Here is a 21,485-nt window from a genome sequence, read left to right as displayed (position 1 = left end):
TCAGGTGTCCCCAAAGTCAGCTCAGCAATGACTGATCTCTAGTTATGCCCAAAAAATGCGGTTTTCAGTTTTGTTTGTACGTCTTGCCACTCAAGCAGCCCCGTCCCCCTAAGGCTACAGCCCTGTGTCCCTGGCCTTCTCTGGGCCCCAGCCAGTCCGCGTCCAGACTGTCCACTAGACCGGAGCTCCTCCGAGGACCGACACCCCGGACTCGTCCACAGACCCTGTGCTGACGGTGGGGTACCGAGCCCCCACCCTCATTCCTGAGGCACATGCCTGCCAGGAAGGCTGGTCCACATGGCCCCACCCACACCATCGGCCTCTGCCCTCTGCCCTCAACCACAGGCTCCCAGCAAGTCTGTGCCCCTTTCTGAGCCCAACAAACCCAAGGGACAGAACGCAAAAGAGACAGCAGCCGGCCCACAGCAGGGCCGGCCATGCGGATGGCCAACAGTTGGTGGCAAGCACCATCAGAAACGGGCGTCGCCATTAGGATCACTGTGAGTGTCCCAGCATTTTCCTGTGGAGGCGGCAGGCTCCTGGCCCCCACACAATGGCCTTTTCCATCACTGCAGGACCAGGCCTTGGCCGCCCCCAGCAGACGACAGGCCTGGGCCCCAGCTGGCCTGGGCAGGGCGACCGCGGCACCGAGGCCCTGCAGCCCAGGTTTCAGGGCGTGAAGCCCTGGGTGCCAAGGAGCACATACCTCCCTCCATTCTTGCCGGCTTCTTCGCCCTGACGTCATACAGGAGACAGAAGCGGCTTGCCGCCCGGCAAACGTCCCACACGCCTTGCTTCCGGGCAACCTTGGTGAGCTCTGCCCAGATCTCTATTCTGTTCACCAAAGATGCAAACAAGGGACAGTGAGCATGTGTAGGTGGTGAGATCAGAACGCACCCTGAACTTCTGCTGTGAGCAAAGGACGCCACAGGGCCGCAGTTTCAAAGCTGCAAAGAGTGACCTAGAAACAAATGGGTGCTCACAGCCAGGCACCTGGGTAGGATGGGGTCGCCGGGTCAGGGCTGGGAGGTCAGGGGCCATGTACCCCACTGCTGCAGCACTGGGAAGCACCTGAGCCTCCCCTGGGGCAAGTCTGCTCCAAACACCAGCCGGCTCCAAGGGTGCCCTGTCCCTGCTCGGCACCCCACGGGGCCGTGCACTCCTCACTCGCCTCTCCCTGTGGTTCTCGGTCCCCAGATGCTGCAGGTGTTCAGCAGCCTTGTCCACACAAACGGCGTGGTGCTGGGCCTTTGCGGAGAGGTAGGCGAAGCGGCCCCTGCTACTCCCGGTGGAAACTGAGGGCGGATGTCGAAATGCAAGCCCTGCCATCGCACAGCGTGGGGAGAAGCTGTGCTCTGCCGAGGGGCCGGCAGCCAACGGCCTGGGCATGAGGGGCCACTGGGCGCGGGGCTGCCGCTGCGGGGCGGAGCTGGTCGCCAGCCATGCGGGCCTCCTCCCTGGCCCCCAAGCCCAAGCTGCCCCACAGAGCAGTAAGAGGCACAGCAGCCCGGTCCTCCTACGCTGTCCCTGCAGGCCTGGGGGCGGCCTGCTTCTCAGCCGTTCACCTTGAGGAGCTCGTCCAGGCACCCGCTGATGCCCCTCACCTGGCAGAGCCCACAGCCTCTCCTCCCTGGTCACCAGCACACCCGACCCCGCAGGCCGGCGATGCAGTTTACGGAGTGAGGGTAGCAGAAGGCCCCAGCTGTGCCCAGGGTGACACGGACAAAGCCCATTCTTGTTGGGCAAGGTGAAAACCCAGGGCTGCACTACTGGGCCCCAGATGAGGATGAAGGTGCCCGCCCCTCCGAGGGCCCTGTCCCAGCCCACCTCCATCCATTACTGGGGTGACCCCACCCTCCCTCCTCCCCTGAGGAACAGGACCCGAGACGTGAGCCCTGCTGGGTCAGCTCCCACGTCCCAGGGCCCGGCCACGGGGCCCGAGCTGACCCACACAGGGTGTTGGAGGGGCCGGCTGGCAAAGCCAAGGGTGGGGTGCTCACCCTTCAGGGGGTACAGCGCCATCCCGCTTGACAGACGGAGGTGCAGGCCCAGGGTGGCTCTCAAGCGAGGATACCCAGACTCCGGGGTGAAGGCAGCACCTACCTTTGGCCTCATTCTCACTGTCGAGCACAATCTGGAAGGTGTCGGGGGCCAGGGCCAGGCCCGCGGTCACCAGGAGAGCCCTCTTCTTCCGGACACTGTCCCTTGGGGTGGCCTTCTTTGCCTGGGACAGTAAGAGACTGTTTGGGAGCACGATCATTTCACCGGACATGACGCAGTCTGCAGGGTCTGAGCACCCCTGGCCTCTGAAGAGGCGCGGGGATCCCGTCAGGTGAGTCCCAGCCTGCACACACCCCAGGGAGGCCAAGCAGCACCTGCTCGATGGCCAGGACGGCCTTGTCCTCGGCACGCACAGGGTCCTGGTACAGCCTGGTGCACAGCTGCAGCCGGCTGATGGCCATCGTGAGCCTGTCCTGGTAGAGGCCCAGGCTGTCCAGAAGCAGGGCCTTCTGGAGGTGCCCCAAGGCGAGCTCCAAGCGGTCCTCGTCCTCCTCAATGTGCGCCAGCTCCATGTGCACTTGGCAGCGGAGCAGGACCGAGAGGCTGGGGAGGGACCGCGGCATTGAAGCTGGCAGGCCACAGCAGGCTGCTGGCATCCAGGGAGCCCTCCAGGAGGAAGCAGGCAGGACCCCCGTGTTCCGGGCTTCCCTGCACCCATAAGTCCCACCTTGCCCTGCCTTGGAGACAGAGAGGAGGTCTCTTTAGACCACAGGAGACCCAGAACCCAGCAGGCAGAGCTGCTGAGACCTGGGCTCCAGCACCGAGAAGCCACAGGTTGGCACAAGAGGGTCCATGCCAGAGAGGCCAGCTGAGTGGAGAGCCCATAAACACAGCTGTGCACAACACGCCCACCCCCCTGGGCGTCACCTCAAAGGCCCTTGCACACGGGCCATCATGCCTGCTGTCCACAGCCTAAGCCCAGCAGGTGCCCCTGCTCTGACTTCTCTCTGCTCATGGGGTGAGGCAGGAGCGAGGCCCAGCTCTGTCCTGCCTGAGGGCCCTCCACCTGCTGCTGTCTGCAGGGACAGGCAGGGCTGGTGGCGCCGAGTAGTGCCTGCAGTGTCCCCAAAGCCCTTACTTCACTAGCACACACACCAGGTCACCACAGGGCCTTGACACCAGAGCCAGCAGATCAAGCAAACCTGGTTGAAAGCGTCCCAGGAGCCAGTTGGTCCCTCACAGAGGCTTTATGCCTGTGCCCCAGGGACAAGGGTGTGCAGGGTGCCATGCACAGGATGCAGGCCGGCACTCCCCTGCTCCAGGTGCCACCGCGCCAACAAGAGCCCCCAGGGCAGCGAAGTTCACATCTCCCCCTCAGGGAGGCCAGACCCACAGCCGCAAGCTCACAGCACTGACACCGGGCCGCACCGCACGCCACTGAGCGGTCCACACGGCAGACAGCCCACCTCCGGAACCACCTGGCAGGCACCTGCCTGAGGAGACCCTGCAAAGATGGCAGGCAAAGCAGAGCAGCTGCCAGCTGGAGAGGACACAGAGGGTGCTGGGACCTGCTGGAAAGGTGCGGAAGTGAGGCTTTTTCAGTTCCACCTGCCTCCGGCTGTGCTGTGGTCACTCTGCCGTCCAGAGCGACCACACGCCGGACAACTTGCCTCTGAGGGTCTGGCCCTGCCGGCCTGGGAGCAGGCTGGGGAGCTCACGAGGCCGGCTCTGCCTGGCGCAGGTTCACAGACCCACTGAGTGAAGCAGCGGAGATGCAGCAAGGCTCCTGGGGCAGTGGGGTCACAGGCCGGGGCAGAGTGGGGGCGCTGCACAGGGCCCAAGAGGCCACATGGCGCTGTGGGCTGCAAGGGGCTGCCCAGCCACGACGAGAGGCTGGTCACTCAGGACATCAAGCCGCAGCTCCACAGGGGTATGTCATCCTCAGAGGAAGGTCCACATACTGGAGGAAGACCTCCTCGAGGGCCACCCAAAGTAAGCCTAAAGCCAGAACGCAGATCCTGCAGGCACCCAGGTTTGAGGTCGCATCCCAAAGAGTGAGAGCGTGAGTGAGGCAGGAAGCAGCCCAGCCAAGCACTGAGCTGCCCGCCGGCCCAGCAGCGCCAAGGCCTTCCTAAGGCAGGAGCAGCCCCAGGCCGGGCAGCGCGCAGGGGAGGATCCCCGGACAGGCAGCAAACGGAAGCCACAGCCAGGGCCCGGCAGGGACAGGTGGCTGGACTCGTCAGCTGGCTCCGCAGGCACGTCCTTTAACATGGACACTACAGCACAATCATATATACATCCAAACACCTGAAGGAAAACGATACTAATGGGAGAAGAGATAGGGAATCTCAGCAGAGATGCAGAAGCCATAAAAAGTGGAAATAGAGCCAAAACGGTAACTGAAATGAAGAAAATCCCTGGTTGAGCTTCACAGATTGGAGAACCCAGGAAAAAGGGTCAACAGGCCTGAGAACACATCAACCCGACAGATTGAAAAATGCTCCTAAAAACAAGAACAAAGCCTTGGGCCCGTGGGGACAGCACGCGGTGTCCCGACACGAGTGACGCCGAGGCCCAGAAGGAGGGGAGAGCAAAGAGAGGCCAACAGACGGGCAGGCGCGACGGCCAGTGCCTCTCGGGGCTGACGCGAACATCACCCCCCACGTCCGAGTGTCCTGGTGACCCCGAGAAGGCTCCGGGCAACCCCGTCGCCCCGTGCTGAGCACAGAGGGCAGGGGGACGGCCAGGGCAGGGGCAGGCACATCACGCTCAGCGATCCGAGCTGACAGGAAGTCTTGACTTTTCATCACAAGCGATGAGGCCAAGAAAGCAACCTCTTCAAAGTGTTCAAAGAAGAAAAATATCAGTAAACCCAGAATCCCATAACCAGTGAAAATACTCCCCAAAGATGAGGATGAGGCATGGGCATTTTCAGATCAACGAAAGCTGGAAGAATTCATCACCAGCAGCCGCGTGTGCTGAGAAATACAGGAAGTTCCTCAGCTGAGATGCCTGACGGAAACTCAGATCTGTGGACAAGGAAGAGGGGCCGCGGCAAACCAGTGAGCGAACATAAGACTGTGGTTCTCCTCTGCGACGTCCTGTAAAGACCGCCGGCCACTGAAAGCGAACTGGCAGCTCTGTGAGATGAGGTTCATGGCACGTCTGCTGGTAAAAGACCTGACAGCGGCTTGCGGGACACCCTCTGCCGAGGGAGGGTGCTCGCCGCTGGGCCTCCAGTGATGGCCTCCCAGCCCTCGCCTAGAGGCACAGAGGAGCCCACGGAGGAAATGAACCAGAATTCTGAAAGCTTCTTTGCTCTCACGGATGGTGGGGCAGCAGGAGTGGCAGAATGGAGGGGTGAGTAGGGGATGCCCCAGACAGGTTCAGATCACACCGAACACGGGGACAGAGCACCTGGACGGGAGCGCCAGCCTCTCCACTCACCAGAGACACTGGCCAGAGCGGGGATGAACAGGACCCGAGCTGCAAGCGGCAAGCAGAGGGGGCCGGGCGGCAGTGATGGCGTCGGACACGGGAGCCGGTGAGGCACGTGGGGTCAGAGGCACTGCGAGCAAGAAGGCAGCCACCCCCCAAACACCCAGCACACAAGCAGAGAGCCTGTGGGGAGCCAGAGAGACCAGTGTGGGCTGTGCCAGCAGACGAGAAATCAGGGCCCAGGGTCAGCAGAGGTGAGGGACACTGACAGGAGTGTCCAGCGGCGGGCAGGATGCCTCGGTGTCCAACCCCCATGGGGTGCGTCAGGCGACAGCCTTCCCACAAACAGCCACACTATGCAGCCCCTGGGCCCAGAGGTTTCACTAGATTCTAGCAAATGTTTAAGAAAAAAAGCACCAAATGACACAAACTCCCTCAAAAGCAAAGGAGAAAGCTTCCCAACTTCCCAATTCATCTCACAAGGTCAGCATGACCTTGACATCGGGACCTGCCAAAGATACTAAGGCAGGAAACCGCGGGCCAGCACCCACACAAGCAGGCTGGTGAAAGTCTGTGACGCACATGAGGAGCCCTAACCTGGCAGCGCATTGAAAGCTGGTACCTCAGAGCCGTGCACCTAAGAGCAGAGTCCCGGGGCCACTTCAGGAGAAGCAGAAGGAACTCGACGCCCCGCATGGATAAAAGCGGCTGGGCGGGCACTTGAATGGGCCATTCTGCTGGGCAGTTACATCTCAGGGAAGCCAGCGGGAGAAGTATTGTCAGAGAGACAGAGACAACCAGAAGTTATTTTTAAATATCAAGAAAGATGAAAATAAACTAAAAGTGATTTTTAAATGGGCAAAATCCTCCAGATTTGAAGAGACCCCCAAGTGTTGAGCAGTAATGATTGTGCCGAGGATCAGGCCCCTCATGTCCCCCTCCCAGGGCTCAGGTCCAGCTGTGCCCATGGCCCCCACTGCGGGCACTGCCCTCCTGGATGCCCCGCACACCCATTCTCGCCAGCCCAAACCCCGCCTCCCAGCCTCCGCCTGCTTCTTGTCTCTAAGGGAGCAACAGGGAGCCGTTCCTGCATGTGCCCCCCATTGGGGCCTGAATCCCAGCGAGCTGGGACTCCTGCTGCCTGAACAGAACCAGACTCCCAGGAAGCGGGGGGGGGGGAGGCTTCACCGAGGCCTCCCCACCAGGGCCCTGCCTTCCTAGCCACCCGTGCCAGCCCTACCTTGTGCCCTCCTCCCACTGCCCCCCTGCTCATCCTGCCTTCTGTGCTCGGGCGGGGTCTGCCTGGCCTTGCTCTCTCCCTGGAGACCTGGGTGACCTCGCCGGCTCCCCACTGAGCTCCACAGCCAGCTCACCTTCAGTGTCCCCAGACCTCTCAAGCCGGGGACGCCTGCAGGGCCCAGGGCCTCCTGCCGCCTCCTGCCGCCTCCTGCCCCCTCCTGCCCCCTCCTGCCCACCCAGTCTTCCTCAGCTCTGTCTCCCTCATTGTCTCTCACTGGCTCTCCCGCCGCCAGTTTTGCCCACAGGCTGGTCTCAGCAGCAGCTGACCTTCCTGCACTCCAGGCTCCCTGATGGCGTCCTGGGGCCTTGACAAGCCCTGCTGCCAGCTTCTATGCGGGGCTCTGCCCTGGGCTCCATCCTCCCAACCCCACGCGCCCCACCGTCTGGGCTCTGACTGGAGGTCCGCTGCTCAAGGCCCAGCTGGGACCCCCCTGCCGAAAACAGTACTGCCCCCCCATCCCGCTTTCCTGCTTTTTCAGCACTTATCAGAGCCTGTGCAAGTGGGCGGAGGGGACCCAGATGTGGGTATGAGTGTGGGTGTCGGTGTAGGTGTGGGGGTGGGGGTGGGGGTGGATGTAGGTGTAGGTGTGGGCATGGGTGCAGGTGTGGATGTGGGTATAGGTGTGGATGTGGGTGTCGGTGTGGGTGTAGGTGTTGGTGTGTGTGTGGGCGTGGGTGTGGGTGTAGGTGTAGGTGTGGGTGTGGACGTGGATGTAGGTGCAGACATGGGTACAGGTTCTGATGAAGGTGTAAGTGCTTGGCTGCACCCCTTCACCCTGTGTTCTGGGGCTGGTGCAGGGCCTGGACCAAGGTGGGTATCAGCCAGTGTGTGATGACTCAGACCCGAGGGCAGAAGCCACTGGGTGCCAATTGCCTCAGCACTGCCCACCCTGACCTGTGGGCACTTGGGACACAGGCGCGTCCAGCTTCGGGGTGAGCTCTGGGCCATGTCCTGGCTGCGGCAGGCCCCTCACCAGAGCTTGTGGAGTGCAGGTGGCTTTGTGCTGGGGTCTGGCCTCTGCTGGGTGTCTGTCCCTGCAGGCTTGCGGGCCCTTGGCACGGGGACCAGGCTGGCCCTAACTCCACAGTAGCAGGTGGTGGGTGGTGAGGGGCCGCCCAGCCCCGCCCAGGGCACAGTGATGGCTTTCTCCTTGCAACAGCTTTTCAAGCCTTCCTGATACAGGTGGGTTTCCTGCCTGATGGCTTCTTGGAAAAATGGGTGGGATCCCATCCTTGCCAGGCGTGGAAGGGTTCTGACGGGGCCCCTCCCCGAGGGGGCGCCCAGAGCAAGGACAGCGACCCACCTGTCCATCTTCTCCAGGATGTCTGCAAGGTTGCTCAGCGGCTTCCGCAGGTGCCGCCGCAGGTCACGCTGCAGCAGCGGGAGACACGTGTTCCACTGTGTGGTGCACACGACGTGGATGAGCCTGGGGTCGCCCAGGCGGGTGGCTTGCTGGAGCAGGACGTCCAGTCTCTGCATTATACTCAACTGGGTCTGCACAGAAGACATGGGCCCATCGTGAGGCAGAAGACAAGCACCACGTGCCAGGCTTGCTGCACGTGACCCGGGGGCCTGACCCAAGCCCGGCAGCCTGAGGTCCGGAAGCAGCAGGTGCCCAGGGGCTGTCAGTATCTGTCTGAATGGCCTGATCGCCTCTAGAAGGGACTGGGCACCTTATAAGACACTTCCCCAAAATGCCTAGAACGGGCTCTGCACATCTTCCCTGAACTGATCCCATTGTACCTGTTTATTTCCTGGTCTTGAGTGGTCGCCTGGCCTATGCCCTGTTACATCCTCTTCCCAAAGAACATCTCTTCTGGCCTGTGCTCCACGGGCCTTTCCCAGCCAACAAGCTCTGGGCCCAGCGTTTCAGGGCCTGTGCAACCGGGCTCAGCAGAGCCAACTGGGACTGCCCGTTGGTCCTAAGCTTGGCCATGTCCCCCAGTCTCTGGCTTCTGGCACCCTCGGGAACCCCTCACGCTGCCCCTAGGCCACAGGGTCCAGCCCAAGCTTGAGATACATGACCCTGTGCTGCCCAATGCCAAGATGCGGCTGTCCGAGCCCTGTGAACCAATGCCCACAGCCTTCTGCCTGGTGCCCCCTGAACATGCCCACCTCTCAGGTCCTCAGCAGGCAGATGGAGGCAGAGGCCAGAGAGCCCAGGCTCAGCAGCACGGTGTGCAGCCTCCACAGCACCACAGGCACACTGCCCACTACTGCAGTTTCATGATTAAATGTGGCAGCCAGTGTTTGCTGTAAATCATCTTCACAACAACATTCATCGTCAGGTCACGGCAGTCAACGAGCACCTAATGACCTCCCTCACGAAAGCCCATGCTAGTGGGGGGCAGCCACATGAGCAATAGAAGGAGCACGAATACCCACTGGGTGGTGATGACTGCGCCACACAGAGCTCCCCGCCAGCCCTGGGCCTCCCGGCTTGCAGGCTGCTGGGCATCACCGCCAGCTGGCACCAGGAGTGACCGCCTCAGCCCCAAATCGGCGCTAGCCACCATCACTCCTTTTTGATAGATTTTTGCTCCTTTTTTAGACTGTAAGATCCTCATTAAAGAAAAGTCTAAAATCATCTCTGGATCTTCTACTGGCAGCAGCCGCTGTTCCAGATCCTACGACTTACGTAAGGAGAACAGAGGCAAGCCCGCAGTGTCTGCAGATCTTCACCACCATGTTTACAAGGCTGCTGCCAGGCCACCTCATTAGAAGGACAGCTGCCCTCTCTCCACCACCCCTGGGGCGCCCTGAACAAGCGGCAACTTTTCCACAGGCCTCCCAGGGCCACTCGGGCAGGCTCCTCACCCTTCTGGCGGGAGTCCTCTGGACCTGCACCCCAGGCTCCCCACTCCCCGCCCACCAGGCTCCAGCTTCTATGTGCCCTGTGGCCCTGCCTGCTCCCATCCCTGGTGAGGATGCACTACCTCCCAGAGCCTCTCCGGCCTCCAGGCACCACACTCTGCCTTCCGGGGCATGAGTCAGGATGGCACAGAGCCCTCATGGGGACACAGTGGCCTTCGCCAGGGACAAGTGTCACCAGTGTGTGGGGAGGTGCACTGCCGCATGATGCCAATGCCCCTGCTGGGTGAGGCGGCCCTGGAAGCCGGGAGGGACGTACTCAGTGCTGCAGGGGAGGGTGGCAGCCAGCCCTGGTGGCTCTGGTGCCAGCCAGCCCCTGGAGTTCCTGCTAGAAAGGCTGTGTTCACAGGTGGGAGACTGAGGTGCACGAGGCTGGCCTCGTGCCCTTATCACCCAGGAAGTGGCAGAGCCAGAGTGAGGCCAGCGGTGAGGTCCCCATGTCCCCAGCACCCTAAAACCTGGCACCCAATTCCACTCTCACAACATCTGGGAAATTTTCAAAACAATCCAGTAATACTGTCTCCTGGTCAAGGATTTACCTCAACAGCTGCTCGGTCATAGACTTTGATTTTATTTTCAAGTCCTAAAGCTTCTAACTCACACTCCAGGCACTCAATTTCCATCAGTTTCCCAGGATCCTGCAGGATACAAATGGCTTTTGATACATGGAGATTTTAATGACAGCAATCATGCATGTTCCTTGACTTCAAAGGCCACTTAATAAGTAATCAATGTACTAGATAGAAATCAAATAAAAATGATAAGGCAATACAAAGATACATAAGAAAAACTTTAAATGTTTCTAAAGGATGCAAAGATTTAAGTGAGATAGCTAAAAACAATTTTTTTCCCTTTTTAATAGAAGGGAAGAAAATAATTTTACTGGATACTAAAATACTATAATACACCCTTTTTAATATTTGTACCTTTTAAATGCACCATTCTAGATACGATGCTAGGGCACATGGCAACCATGTCAGTCCCTGAGGGGTTGGGACGGGAGCGCCCTAGGGCTCAGGCTGTGGGACCTGGAGGTGGCCCCGCGCTCTGCACAGAACTGCAGGGCCCCGGCAGTCCTGGCCAAGACCGCCCGAATGCCATGTTCCATCCCAAGTCTCAGTTCCTGTTTTAGGACCAGTTCCGCACCAGCACAGCTAAGACTATGAGCAGCCGACTGGCTGGGCTCATTTCTCACCATCTGCACGGGCAGCCCTCTGGGAGCTGGGTCGGCGGCTGGGCCCTGGAGGGAAACAGTAGGCATGCCAGCCGTGCCACCGGGCGGCCCTCGCATTCCCCCGTGAGCCAAGCCGCACTCTCAGAGTGCCTGCCAGGCCCAGTCCCCAGGGACTCGGCACTGTGCCCAGCGTCCGTCCGCACCAGCTGCGCAGCAAGACTGCACTGCAGGGGGCCTCTCAGTTTCTTAAGCAAACAGCCTTAAGATGCACTCCTAGAAACCTCTGTCGGGGGGTGGGGAATGTGAACTTTTCTTTGGAGGGCAATATTGTGATATCTGTTAAAAACCTTCAAAGTGAGACTTCTGGTAGCCTCATGTCAGCAAACTTATCTTAGGGAAAAATCCTAGATCCTACCTGCAGAAAAAAAGCTTTAGGAACAAAACGATCATTGCAGCCCTTCATGTAATACGCAAGCAGTGACAGGGTTGAAATGCCCAGTTACAGTTACAGCTGGGGCGTAAGCTGCTGACCTCACGTGAGCATCAGGCAATACCGAGCAGCCCTGTGAACACCGGGTGGCCACCTGCACAGGGCACGAGGACCCCTCCCAGCTGCGGGGAGCATGCAGGGGAGGAGCCACCACACACTCCTGGGCCACCCCGCTGAGGCCCTCTGCCCTTCATGCAGGGCCACAGAGAGCAGATGCTGTCCCACTGCGGACCACTTACTTCGCTGTTGATGTTCTTCAAGTCTGAGAGGCAGCCAGAGCACAGCTCCCCACACTTCAAGGTCAGAGAAAGGCGAGCTAACTCAAAAAGCAAAAGCATTCTGGGAACAAAGAAACAGAACATGGAGGGTAAGTGCAGGGTGACCGGAAATACCAACGCAGGGAGTAAGCACTCAGTCATCACAGCCACGGGCAGGAGGTAGGGAAACAGCGGACGAGCCCTGCACCATGGTCCCCAAGCCCAGCCTCCTGGGCCCCAGGCAGGTGCAGGGAAGCGGCGTGGAGGACCAGACCCACCCAGCAGCTCCAGTCGCGTGTCCCCCTCTGGACTGATGGAGGAGCAGGTGGCACCCCGGGGAACAGACACACACCGCCTGGCTGAAGGTCAGCTCTTCATACCACGTGATGAGTGTCTGGGGACGTCACCAAGAGCATTCAGCCTCTGGTCAGGGTCTTTGTAGAAATCAGCTGGCTGATGCTAAAATGTTTATGGAAATGCAGGCCTAAGCAACTTTAAAAATGAACAAAAGTCGAAGAGTGAAAGGACCTGAAGTTGAGAGTTAATATAAAATTGAGAACCAAGGCACGGCCCTGGTGCACATCACCCCGGACTTCTGGGCCGGCTGGGTCTCTGCTGGGTGGGGGGCCCATCCTGTGCACCCTGGGATGCCAAGCAGCTTCCCTGGCCACCAGGCGCCAGATGCCGGGAGTGGCACAGAGGAAAACAACAGCAGAGCCTCCAGGCACACCAAGAGCCCATGTGGCGCCAATGCCCTTTCAGCCCTTTCTTGGGTAATGGCAGTGCCACCCAGGAACACAGGCGGCTTGTCTCTTGTGCATGCACACCTGCATGCATGTGCCTATGTGTACACACACACACACACACACACACACACACACACACACACACACACGCTCATGTGCCCAAAGCACTTTGACTTCCCAGAGTATCTGCAAACCCATGCTAGGCTGCAAAAGAATATTTCATGATACAGAAAAATGTTTACAACTTATGTGGATAAAGCAGGTTAGAAACTATGTTATAACAAGTTTTTAAAAATACATTGACGTCATTTCCAAACTTTCTAACATAATTCCAAATGAAATTGGAAATGAGAAAAAATGGTGAAAGTCATTTAAAAAATACATATCTGTGCAACCCCTGGCCCATGAGATCTGTACCAATTTTAGAGCAATGGTGGAAGTGACACATGACGGGCCTATGAACACGGCCCTCTCACCCAGTCCAGCACAGGTGGTCCCACAACGCCCTCTGCCCTGTGCCCTGGTGCTCCTGGCTTTCTGTGCTGGCGGGTAATCCACTGCTGCCTTAGATCAAGCCCCTGGCATGGGGGGCGGCTCCCCTGGAGGCAGGCCCCGGCCCAGCTGAGCCTCGGAAGGGATGCCACTGTGCCCGGGTTCCCTCCCCCAACAGTGAGATGAGCCACATGATCGTTTTAAGCTCCTGTGTCTGCAGTAATTTGTTACAGTAAAAAATAATTAACATGCTCCCTGTGAGTTTTCTAGGACTGCTGTGACAAGTTACCACAAACTGAGTCACTCTGTCCCAGTCTGCAGGCCAGAGGCTGCACTGGGGGGGTCGCAGGGTCCTGCTCACTCTCAAGGCTCCCGGGAGGTCCTCCCACCCCTGCCAGCTCCCATCTCTGCCTCCATCCATACTGGGGCTTCTTCCTTGTGAGTCTCGGTACCCCAAATTTCTCCTTTCTTACAAGGACACAGTTACCAGCTTAGGGCCCGACCGAATCTAGTCTGACGGCCCCTTAGCTCAACCACTTCTGCAAAGGCCCTGTGTCCAGCAGGGTCACATTCACAGGTGGGAAGGGTGAGCACTTGAATCTGTCTTCTAGGGGGACACAATTCAACCTATAATACCACAAAATCAATTCTCAAATGACAAACTGAAAAAAACATCCAAAGTAATTATCGCACACACAGGGCCAAAATATTTCCTATGTTGGGAGTACAGAACAGTTGATGAGAAAGTCACTGAGAATGAAAGATCAGTTCAGAGGCCCCCAGACACGGCCGAGTCTACACCTCCCTGGTGAACAGACGTGCAGATGAAAATCAGCACCCCGTCCACAAGGCTTGTTTCTCCCGCACTCCCTTAAATAAGCACACAGGAGAAAGTGACAAACAGCTGCTGGCCAGAGAAGCACACCCGTCCCCCTGGCAGAGTAAAGGGGGGAAGCTTCCAGAGCCTCCTGTCAGCCTCAGCTCAGCGACGGCTCCTGGGAATCCAGCCTAAGACCCACCCTAAGCTCTGGACCCCCAAAGCAAGGAGCCCGAAGCCCAGAACCAAGACCTGGGGCACTGGGGCAGCGGGTGTCCCCTGCCCACCTAGGGCTGCCCAGCTATTCAGAAAGCGTCCTAACCGGGTAAGTACTTCCGCTTAGAAGTCAGACTTGATTCTCAGAAGTACGTTACAGGTCCCAAGCCTACAAACCTCAGGACAAAAGCAGACTAGACAGAAATGTACTAAAACCTCCACAAAGGCCGACATCTGGTAGGGTAGTTTTGGCCTCCCGTTTGCATTTTTTCACATGTTCCTGTACTTAACAAATTGTGAACAGTGATCACGTACATATACGTGAAATGGGAAACCAGAAACTCACTTTTCCTCTCTGACTGAAGGGAAGCCCTGGTGATTATAATATCCTAAATGTTCATAGGTCTTCTTCAGAATCTCCTCCGCGTCCTCAGGTAAATCATTTCTATCCAATTTTCTAGAAGTAATTCAAACATTAAACAGAAAATCCTTTTAAATGTATTCAAATTCTCCTAAGAGAAACTCGAATTATTTGAACCTGTGCTTCCCACTGAGCAGAAGGCCTGAAGGAGTCCACGGCCTCCTCTCCTCTGCCTGCGCAGAGCACCGCCCGCCTGCCTCACCCTCCCAGGGGCAGGAGGGGCAGGTACCAGACAAGCCCGCAAGGGCTGCACGGCCAGGGCTTCGGAGGCCGACTGCCTCCCGCTACCCCCTGCCCCCTCGCATCTGGACTGGCCTGCGCTGAGCATCTGATGCAGCTGGTGACTCTCCTCCTATGACCTCCGTCTTCCAGCTGGAGGCCCTGGACGCCTCAGCGAAGGGTCGGGGCAGATCCCACCCCGGCCCCACCCTGCAGCCCCACCTCACCCCCCGGAGCAGATCAGAACCCGCAGTGTAAAGCTCAGCTCTCCCTCCCAAAACCACTTACGCCTGCAGCATATTAATGTGGAAAGTGACCCACAGGCTAACAGAAGTTCTCTTTTCTTCCTGTAACTGCAGCTTGTCCATTAATTCATGACGCACCTGTTATAAAGTGGAACAGCATCAACTCAGGTTTAAACGAGTAATTAGGTAAAGACCCAAATATTGTGTTTAGCTATTGTTTTGTCAATATTTCTCCTTCAGAAGTGTTACTTGTAATTAACAAGTATCTTTTCACTAATTATGCTTTATATTCAGTTTTCCATATATAGCGATTTCCTGTACACAAAAATTAATAGATAAATGTTTTTCATGCACATTGTTACAGTAATTACTATCTTCACAAATTTTCTGTTTTTAATTCAATGCTGTTACAAAGGAAATAGTCACAATGTAGGAAAAGGTTTTGTCTTGTTTTGTCACGCGTGCACACGTGTATGTGCTCATCTCTCTCATGGGCAGATTCGTGGGCTGTTGTCATAGTTTCCTGAACAGTGACATTTGTGAAAATTACTTCTGTCTACATCTTTTAAAAGGCCACCTTACCATAACAGCGAACATCTGTCTATACTTCTGTGGCACGTTAGCTTTTATGAATGGCGCTGCTGTGGCACAGAACTTAGTGGCTTCCTCGATTTTTCCAGCTTGTAGATAACACTCCAGAAGCTCCCTGAAAAATATAGAAACTGGATATTAAACCTTGATGAAATCGTTTTCTGCTGCAAAAGCCTATGACGGTCATGATTTTTGTATCTCACAAACTCCCCTTACCCACACCCTGGGGTGGCGGGCAGCGCCAGGAGAGTTAGAGGGGCAGGGACTGTTTGCATTATGACTACCCAGGATGTTTTAAATGAGCTTTTAAAGAAAGACCAGATCTCTGGTTACTTCCTACTAACGGCTCCGCAAATGGCCAGAAAGCAAGGACAGCCTGCAGATTCCGGGCTCCAACTTGAGGGTAGACCCTCCCGGCGCACATTCACCCCGTCACTAGCAAGCACATGGCGCTGCCCAAATACAGAGTCAGACAGACAGATGGCCTCCTGGTCCACATGGCACGACGACCACCTGCTGACACATCTCACTGCAGCTCCTCAGGGCCGTCACTGTGGCAGTGCCCCTAGCACACCCGTCCCCAGGGGGCACCTGGATGTGGGTACCCACTCGGCCCAGTCTTAGGTGCTAAAATGTCCACCCCATTAACAATTTACTGAACTAAGTTTTTAAAACCATGAGTCAGGACTAAGACATAGGCTCACATTGCCTGTGTTTTGAGCCCAAACACTTATCCTGTTGCAACAGCCATATGAGCTGGACTGTGACGGCATCTAGAGAGTTTAGAAACATCTCAGACAAGACACAGAAAAAGCATGATTCTACCTAGAGTACAAAGCAAAGGCATGCAGCCCGGATATGAGTCATTCCCCTGGAGAGGCAGGGCCAGAAAAGGTCCCCTCAGGGACTCTTGGTGACCTGGGGACTCCTCGCCTCGGGACCTTGCTTACAGCATCAGCTCTGCCCGCCAGTCCTTGTCCTCTTCCTCGGTCTGATTTAACACGTTCACCATCTGAGAGAGGCTGGGGATCAGGAGGTGATGGTACCCAGGCTTGAGAAATGGCCTCGCCATTTGCCAGTAGAGGACAGATGCATTATAGACCAAGAAGTAATACCTGTGGTACGAGAGGTGGGAGTCAGAGACACGGGCAGACCCCAGCCCATCCCGTGCGTCCCGGGGGTAAGCTGGAGTCCTGCCTCCAGTGTGGTAGCGGGCCCGTCTGAGCAGACCAGAGGCCCCTTCCCTCATTCCACGGCTCTCAGATCCCTGGGAACACGCCAGCCAGCAAGGCCCGCTTTGGTTCCCAAGGACAGACAAGAACACGCAAGCACAGAGGGAATCAGGGAAGGCTTCCTGGGGGAGGACCGGGAATCAGCTAGAAGAGCAGCAGCTCAGAGAAAGGACAGGGCGGATGGAGGAAGGAGAGCAGAGCCTTCAGGGAGCAGCCCTTCCCCGCCCCTGCCTGCACAGGAAGTACAAAGTGGGGGGGCCAGAAGGAGGAGGGAATGGGGGTGCCCCTCAGGGGCTGGGCTTCCTCCTGGGGGCTGCAGGGAGCCATGGGAGGGATCTCAGGACGGGACCCACAGGGGCGATTCGCCCCACCAGGCCTCTGGGGGGGGCCAGCCCCACCTAGGCGCCTGGGGATGGTGTGCGCAGGCCGAGGGCCGCCCGCCGGTCCCATCGCCCAGAAGGAGGCAGGACCCCGGGCCCTGGCAGCAGGACAAAGCTCCTGCTTCTTTGGGATTTTACTCAGAGCCCCTCTCCTCCTCCACTGGGCTCTGCCAGGCCTATTTCTGAATGAGATCCTGGCAGCCCCCAAGGTCCCGGCCCTCCATCGGGCAGTCTACGGGAGCCTGAGAACAGGGCGGACCAGGCCCCGTCCCAAGAGTGCCGGCCACTCTGGCTTCATGTTCTCTAGGGCATCGTCCCCTTCAAACACGGTCCCCTCTGAACTTCTGTCTGGGGGTCAGGGCTCCCCATGCACACCCCCACTGAGGCAGGGTCTGGGGGGCTGTGCCCCGTACCTGGCCGGAGGAGGCCACCACCAGCAGGGCTAGGAGGCCAAATGGGCGGACATTGATTTGCACTCGAATCTCTTTCAACTATTTAAATCAGTTGTATTAATACTATCTGTTTGCAAGCTTAGCAGCGTCAGTGATATTTATGTTTGATAAAGAAAGTATTCATTAAGAGAGCTGTGCTGGAGGTTCAGCTGAATCACCTCCGAGGACATGAGGTCTCGGCTCAGGCTCTGTGCCCAGGGGGACTACAGGCAGGGGGTGGGTTCAAGGGGATGCTGAACTCCCAGAGGCCCAGACATGAAGAGCTGGGGACCAGCCCAAGGACAGACCCACTGGAGGAAGCACAGAAGTCATCTGTGTGTGGCAAAAACCACAGAACAGAGAAGAGGACATGGCTAAGGGTTTTGTGTACACAAATGTAACCACATCAGCAACACAAACCCTACCATCACAGACCCCTACAGGCTGAACAAATCCTGGTTCTGGACCCCTTATGCAGTCCCAACAGAACAGCCAATTTCATGATTCCAACCTCGGTTCTCCTTTCGCGAAGTTGACCACCTTCATGTACTGAGTCACACAATTCTCAAATTCTTCCTAAAACAACATAAAGAATGACCATAAATAGAATTTGACACCGACACGTCATGAGGTCAGTTCTGTGAACATGGAGCTGCGCCCAAGTTGCCCTGCATGCCCATGTGGACAGTGAGCACGGAGCTAGGGTGAGAAGCCATGGGCCGCTCTCCCGGGAAGGTCTGCTCTGCCTGACTCAAGGGCGGGTGCAGGTGTGAGCAAGGCCCTAGGGTGCGAAGGTCAAATGTCAAATAGGACCCCAGTCGGACACCAGAGCTCATTTCTAGGCACTGAAAATGAATTTGGTCACCTACCTCTTCATTTAAAAAAATTGAAGATTTGTCTGGCCTGAAACAACTTTGGAAGTGGGGTAAAATTGTAACTGCTGTGAAAGAAGACATGGAATTTTGAGGAGCATCAAGGCAACCTCAGAGTCACAACAGAGCAGGTCTCACAATCAGGTCTTCCCATCCGGAATGGCCGGCCTGCCCAGTCATGCCCTCCACCTCGCTGCCAGTACTGAGACCACACACCTGATGGCTTCAGATGACTAATAAAGGAAAGGGGAGGAACCGGCACAGCTGTGCACGCAGGGCCCCCTCTCACCAGGTTTTCAGTGGACTTAGGGGCGCACAGCTGGGCCTTGCACAGGTGCGCTCGGCCCAGAAACTGTGTGACCGGCCCCTTCGCCTTGAAGTACATGTGGATGCAGTCCTCGCTCACCTCTGGCTGCTTCATCTGCAAGAGAAAGCACCCCAACAAGCCCAGGAAGGTGCCAGTGGGTAGGCTGTTTCCCCCCATACATAACTCCCAGCAGGGCCCTGACCATGGGGCTGGGACACCCCACCCCACCCCCGCAGGTGCTGCCCCTGTTCCAGTTCCACCTTCTACGTCCAATATAAACCCAGAAATAGGGATTTTCTGGAGCCCACACCCTGGGACCCTGGGATGAATCACCTTCAGGGCCTGTTCTGCACACAAAACAAACAGGTCAGGGCTGAAGCTTTCTGTGGGGTCAAACTCCGATTTCCCCAGGTTGGCCGACTTAATCAACTCATATGCCCTCTTCAGGGAGGCAACATCTATCAGGGTAACAATTGAGGAAGATTTGGTCTGGAAAAAGCACCCATTGCATCACCGAGCAACTGTGGGGACAGTCAGGAGGGTCCAGGAGGGGGCCTGGGTCAGGCCAGCACCCCCATGGCTGTGCCCCTTCTGTGACCTATTGGCCTGGTCCTCTCCAGGGAGCCAGGGACAAGATGCTCCTTGCAGGGCCCCTCCCACCCCTCCCACCCTGCAGAGCTGACCAGGTCAGAGCCTCATAAGCAGTGAAAAGATGACAAAAGCCATCTTTTAAAAGACTCCTTAGTTTACATTTGCCCAGGTCAATCAAATCCTGAAGTGCCGGCTTCAAGGGATCCGTGAATCAGGTGAGGCCGGGATCCAGGGGGTTAAGAAGGTTCAGGTGCATGGGTCTTGGCCAGTCTGAAGGCTTCCCCAGAGTCATGGGTCTGGCAGCTCTGGGATCTCCCCAGGGTGGGAACTGGGGGGACAGCCTGCTTCCCCAAGAGCGGGGGTCAGGCCGGTCTGGGAGGCTCCCACAGGCGGGGGCCAGGGGAGCCCCGGGGTCTCCCAAAAGGCGGGGGTCTGCCGGGTCCCGAGGCCTCGCCAAGGGTGGAGGTCAGACAGGTCAGTGGTCGGAAGGGTCCCGGGGTCTGCCCAGATCCGGGGGTCGGGAGGGTCCCAGGGTCTTCCCGGCCGGGGGACCCCGCCCACCCTGCTGGCTCTGGGCGCGGGCCAGCTCCTGCGCGATGACCAGGTCCATGGCGCATTTGCCGGAGGTCGGTTGGCTTCTCCCACGCGCAGACCGAGGACGGTTGCCTAGCGACCGAGATGGACGCGGGACCGGCTACTACGGGCCCGCGGAGGGGCCACACTTGTCCGGAGGCGAAGCGCTGCGGGGTGTCCACCCTGGGCCGGCCGCTCCCGCCCCGCGGGAACTAGGACTTGGGTGCCGGGGACGGGGGACAGGGCGGGGACACAGGGCGGAGACTGGGACGGGGCGATGGGGCGGTGGGGGGCGGCGACGCGGGAGGGCCGGTCGGGTCTGGCTCTTGCAGGCCTGCCAGCCCTGCTCTGGCCGCACGTCCCAGCCGCCGCCCCCAAGTCCCCCACGCGGACGCGGACCCTGCCCAGCCCGCTGAGCGAAGCCGCAAGCTGCCCGGCCCGGGTCCCCGCACGCCTCCCCCCTCTCCGGGTCCCCGCCCCCGCTCCGCCCCCGGTTCCTGCCAAACCCGTCCGGCCCCGCGTCTGGCTCCGCGACCTCACCTCCGCGCCCCCGCCCCGCCCGTGTCTCTCCTCCCCCGGCCCCGCCCCTCTCCTGTCCCTCGCCCTCCGTCCCAGCACCCCTGTCTCTCCTCCCCGCGCCCCCAGGCCCCTGCGGGCCCGGCGGCAAACTTCAGGACCCGAGAAGCCCCGCGCTGGCGTCGGTGGGAGTCTTGGCGCAGGGCCAAGCTGGAAGGAGACGCCGGGGTTGGCGTTGGGGGCGGGCAGGTGCCTGCAGGCCGGACGCGGGGTCGCGGGTGCACGACGGCTGGCGGGGGATGAAACGACGTCGGCGCTGGACTGGCGATGCCCAGGACCCCGGCGCGGGGATGTCGCTGTGCGCACCCAGCACGGCAGGCCGAGCAAACAGGAATGGCACGGACAGGGCGACAGCGGTCGCCGCGGGCGGCAGAAGCAGCTTCGCCTCCACCCACTTCCTACGCGTCCGGAGACCCGTGAGGCCACCTGTTCTGCTGATGTGTTCTTACCCTCCTGTCACCTTCTTCCTCCTCAGGAACAGACACCAGCCGCCCCGTGGGCTTTTGGCAGGCACACGGCCACCCCCAGATCCTGCCTCCCTTGTATCCAGTGTGGCCAAGTGACCGAGTTCTGGTCACTTTAAAGCAGTTTTAGAGGACCATTCTCAAAGGGAAAGCAACCCTATTTTGGTCCATCCTTTTGTTTGCTGGTGGCATTGTGGCTGTGAAGACTGGAGCCTGAGCAGCCATTGTGGGCCAGGAGGAGGAGGAAACCTTTATGCTTTGGAGAAAGGAGCCTGGCTCTCCTTTCTGTAGGGCAGCTGCTCAGTCATGGATGGCCCTACGTGAGACATAGATCTCTCTTCTTAAATCCAGGACTGCCCCGTGTGTCCTGGGACCCTCTCAGCTGAGGTGTTCACCAGGACTTCAAACTCAGCCTTTCTGTGACCATCAGGATGCAAATGAAGATCACAGGGAGGGCAGGGAAGCAGATCTCTGACAAACACTGTATCTAAGTTTTCTTAAAATTTAAAATTCAAACAGCATGGAGAATATAGCCAATGATTCTGTAACATCTTTCTGTGTTGACAGATATCATCTGCACTGTGAGGGTGAGGATTTAATAATATGGGTAACTGTTGAACCTCTGTATTGTATACTTGAAACCAATATAAAATTGTGATTTAGCTATATTTCAATAAATAAAAAAGGAGCCTCCTTCATAAAAAAATTTAAAATTCAAAGCAAGATAAAGTATACATACATGTGCATATATGGATATGCATGCTCACACATGACACACACA

General features: G+C 58.0%; 1 protein-coding gene across 2 annotated transcripts in view; it reads right to left on the bottom strand.

The window, feature by feature from the left end:
- CFAP46 (cilia and flagella associated protein 46) overlaps positions 1 to 19,773 on the bottom strand; it is an 89,978-nt gene extending 70,205 nt beyond the window's left edge. For both annotated transcript variants that reach the window (XM_073240092.1, XM_073240093.1), the window contains exons 1-15: positions 19,653 to 19,773; positions 18,834 to 18,958; positions 18,483 to 18,614; positions 17,833 to 17,897; positions 16,229 to 16,393; positions 15,270 to 15,393; positions 14,731 to 14,825; positions 14,149 to 14,259; positions 11,514 to 11,613; positions 10,150 to 10,248; positions 8,043 to 8,233; positions 2,376 to 2,604; positions 2,104 to 2,224; positions 1,172 to 1,295; positions 707 to 834 (exon numbers count right to left, since the gene is read on the bottom strand). In XM_073240092.1, coding sequence (XP_073096193.1) covers positions 707 to 834; positions 1,172 to 1,295; positions 2,104 to 2,224; positions 2,376 to 2,604; positions 8,043 to 8,233; positions 10,150 to 10,248; positions 11,514 to 11,613; positions 14,149 to 14,259; positions 14,731 to 14,825; positions 15,270 to 15,393; positions 16,229 to 16,393; positions 17,833 to 17,897; positions 18,483 to 18,614; positions 18,834 to 18,958; positions 19,653 to 19,701 — 1,858 coding nt within the window. In that variant the 5' untranslated portion in view covers positions 19,702 to 19,773. The remainder of the gene's footprint in view (positions 1 to 706; positions 835 to 1,171; positions 1,296 to 2,103; positions 2,225 to 2,375; positions 2,605 to 8,042; positions 8,234 to 10,149; positions 10,249 to 11,513; positions 11,614 to 14,148; positions 14,260 to 14,730; positions 14,826 to 15,269; positions 15,394 to 16,228; positions 16,394 to 17,832; positions 17,898 to 18,482; positions 18,615 to 18,833; positions 18,959 to 19,652) is intronic.
- Positions 19,774 to 21,485: the final 1,712 nt, after the last annotated feature.

Source organism: Manis javanica, chromosome 7 (genome assembly GCF_040802235.1).
Source record: "Manis javanica isolate MJ-LG chromosome 7, MJ_LKY, whole genome shotgun sequence".
NCBI classification, from domain to species: Eukaryota; Metazoa; Chordata; class Mammalia; order Pholidota; family Manidae; genus Manis; species Manis javanica.
Note: the sequence above shows the minus strand (reverse complement) of the source record. Positions and strands in the feature narration are given on the sequence as shown.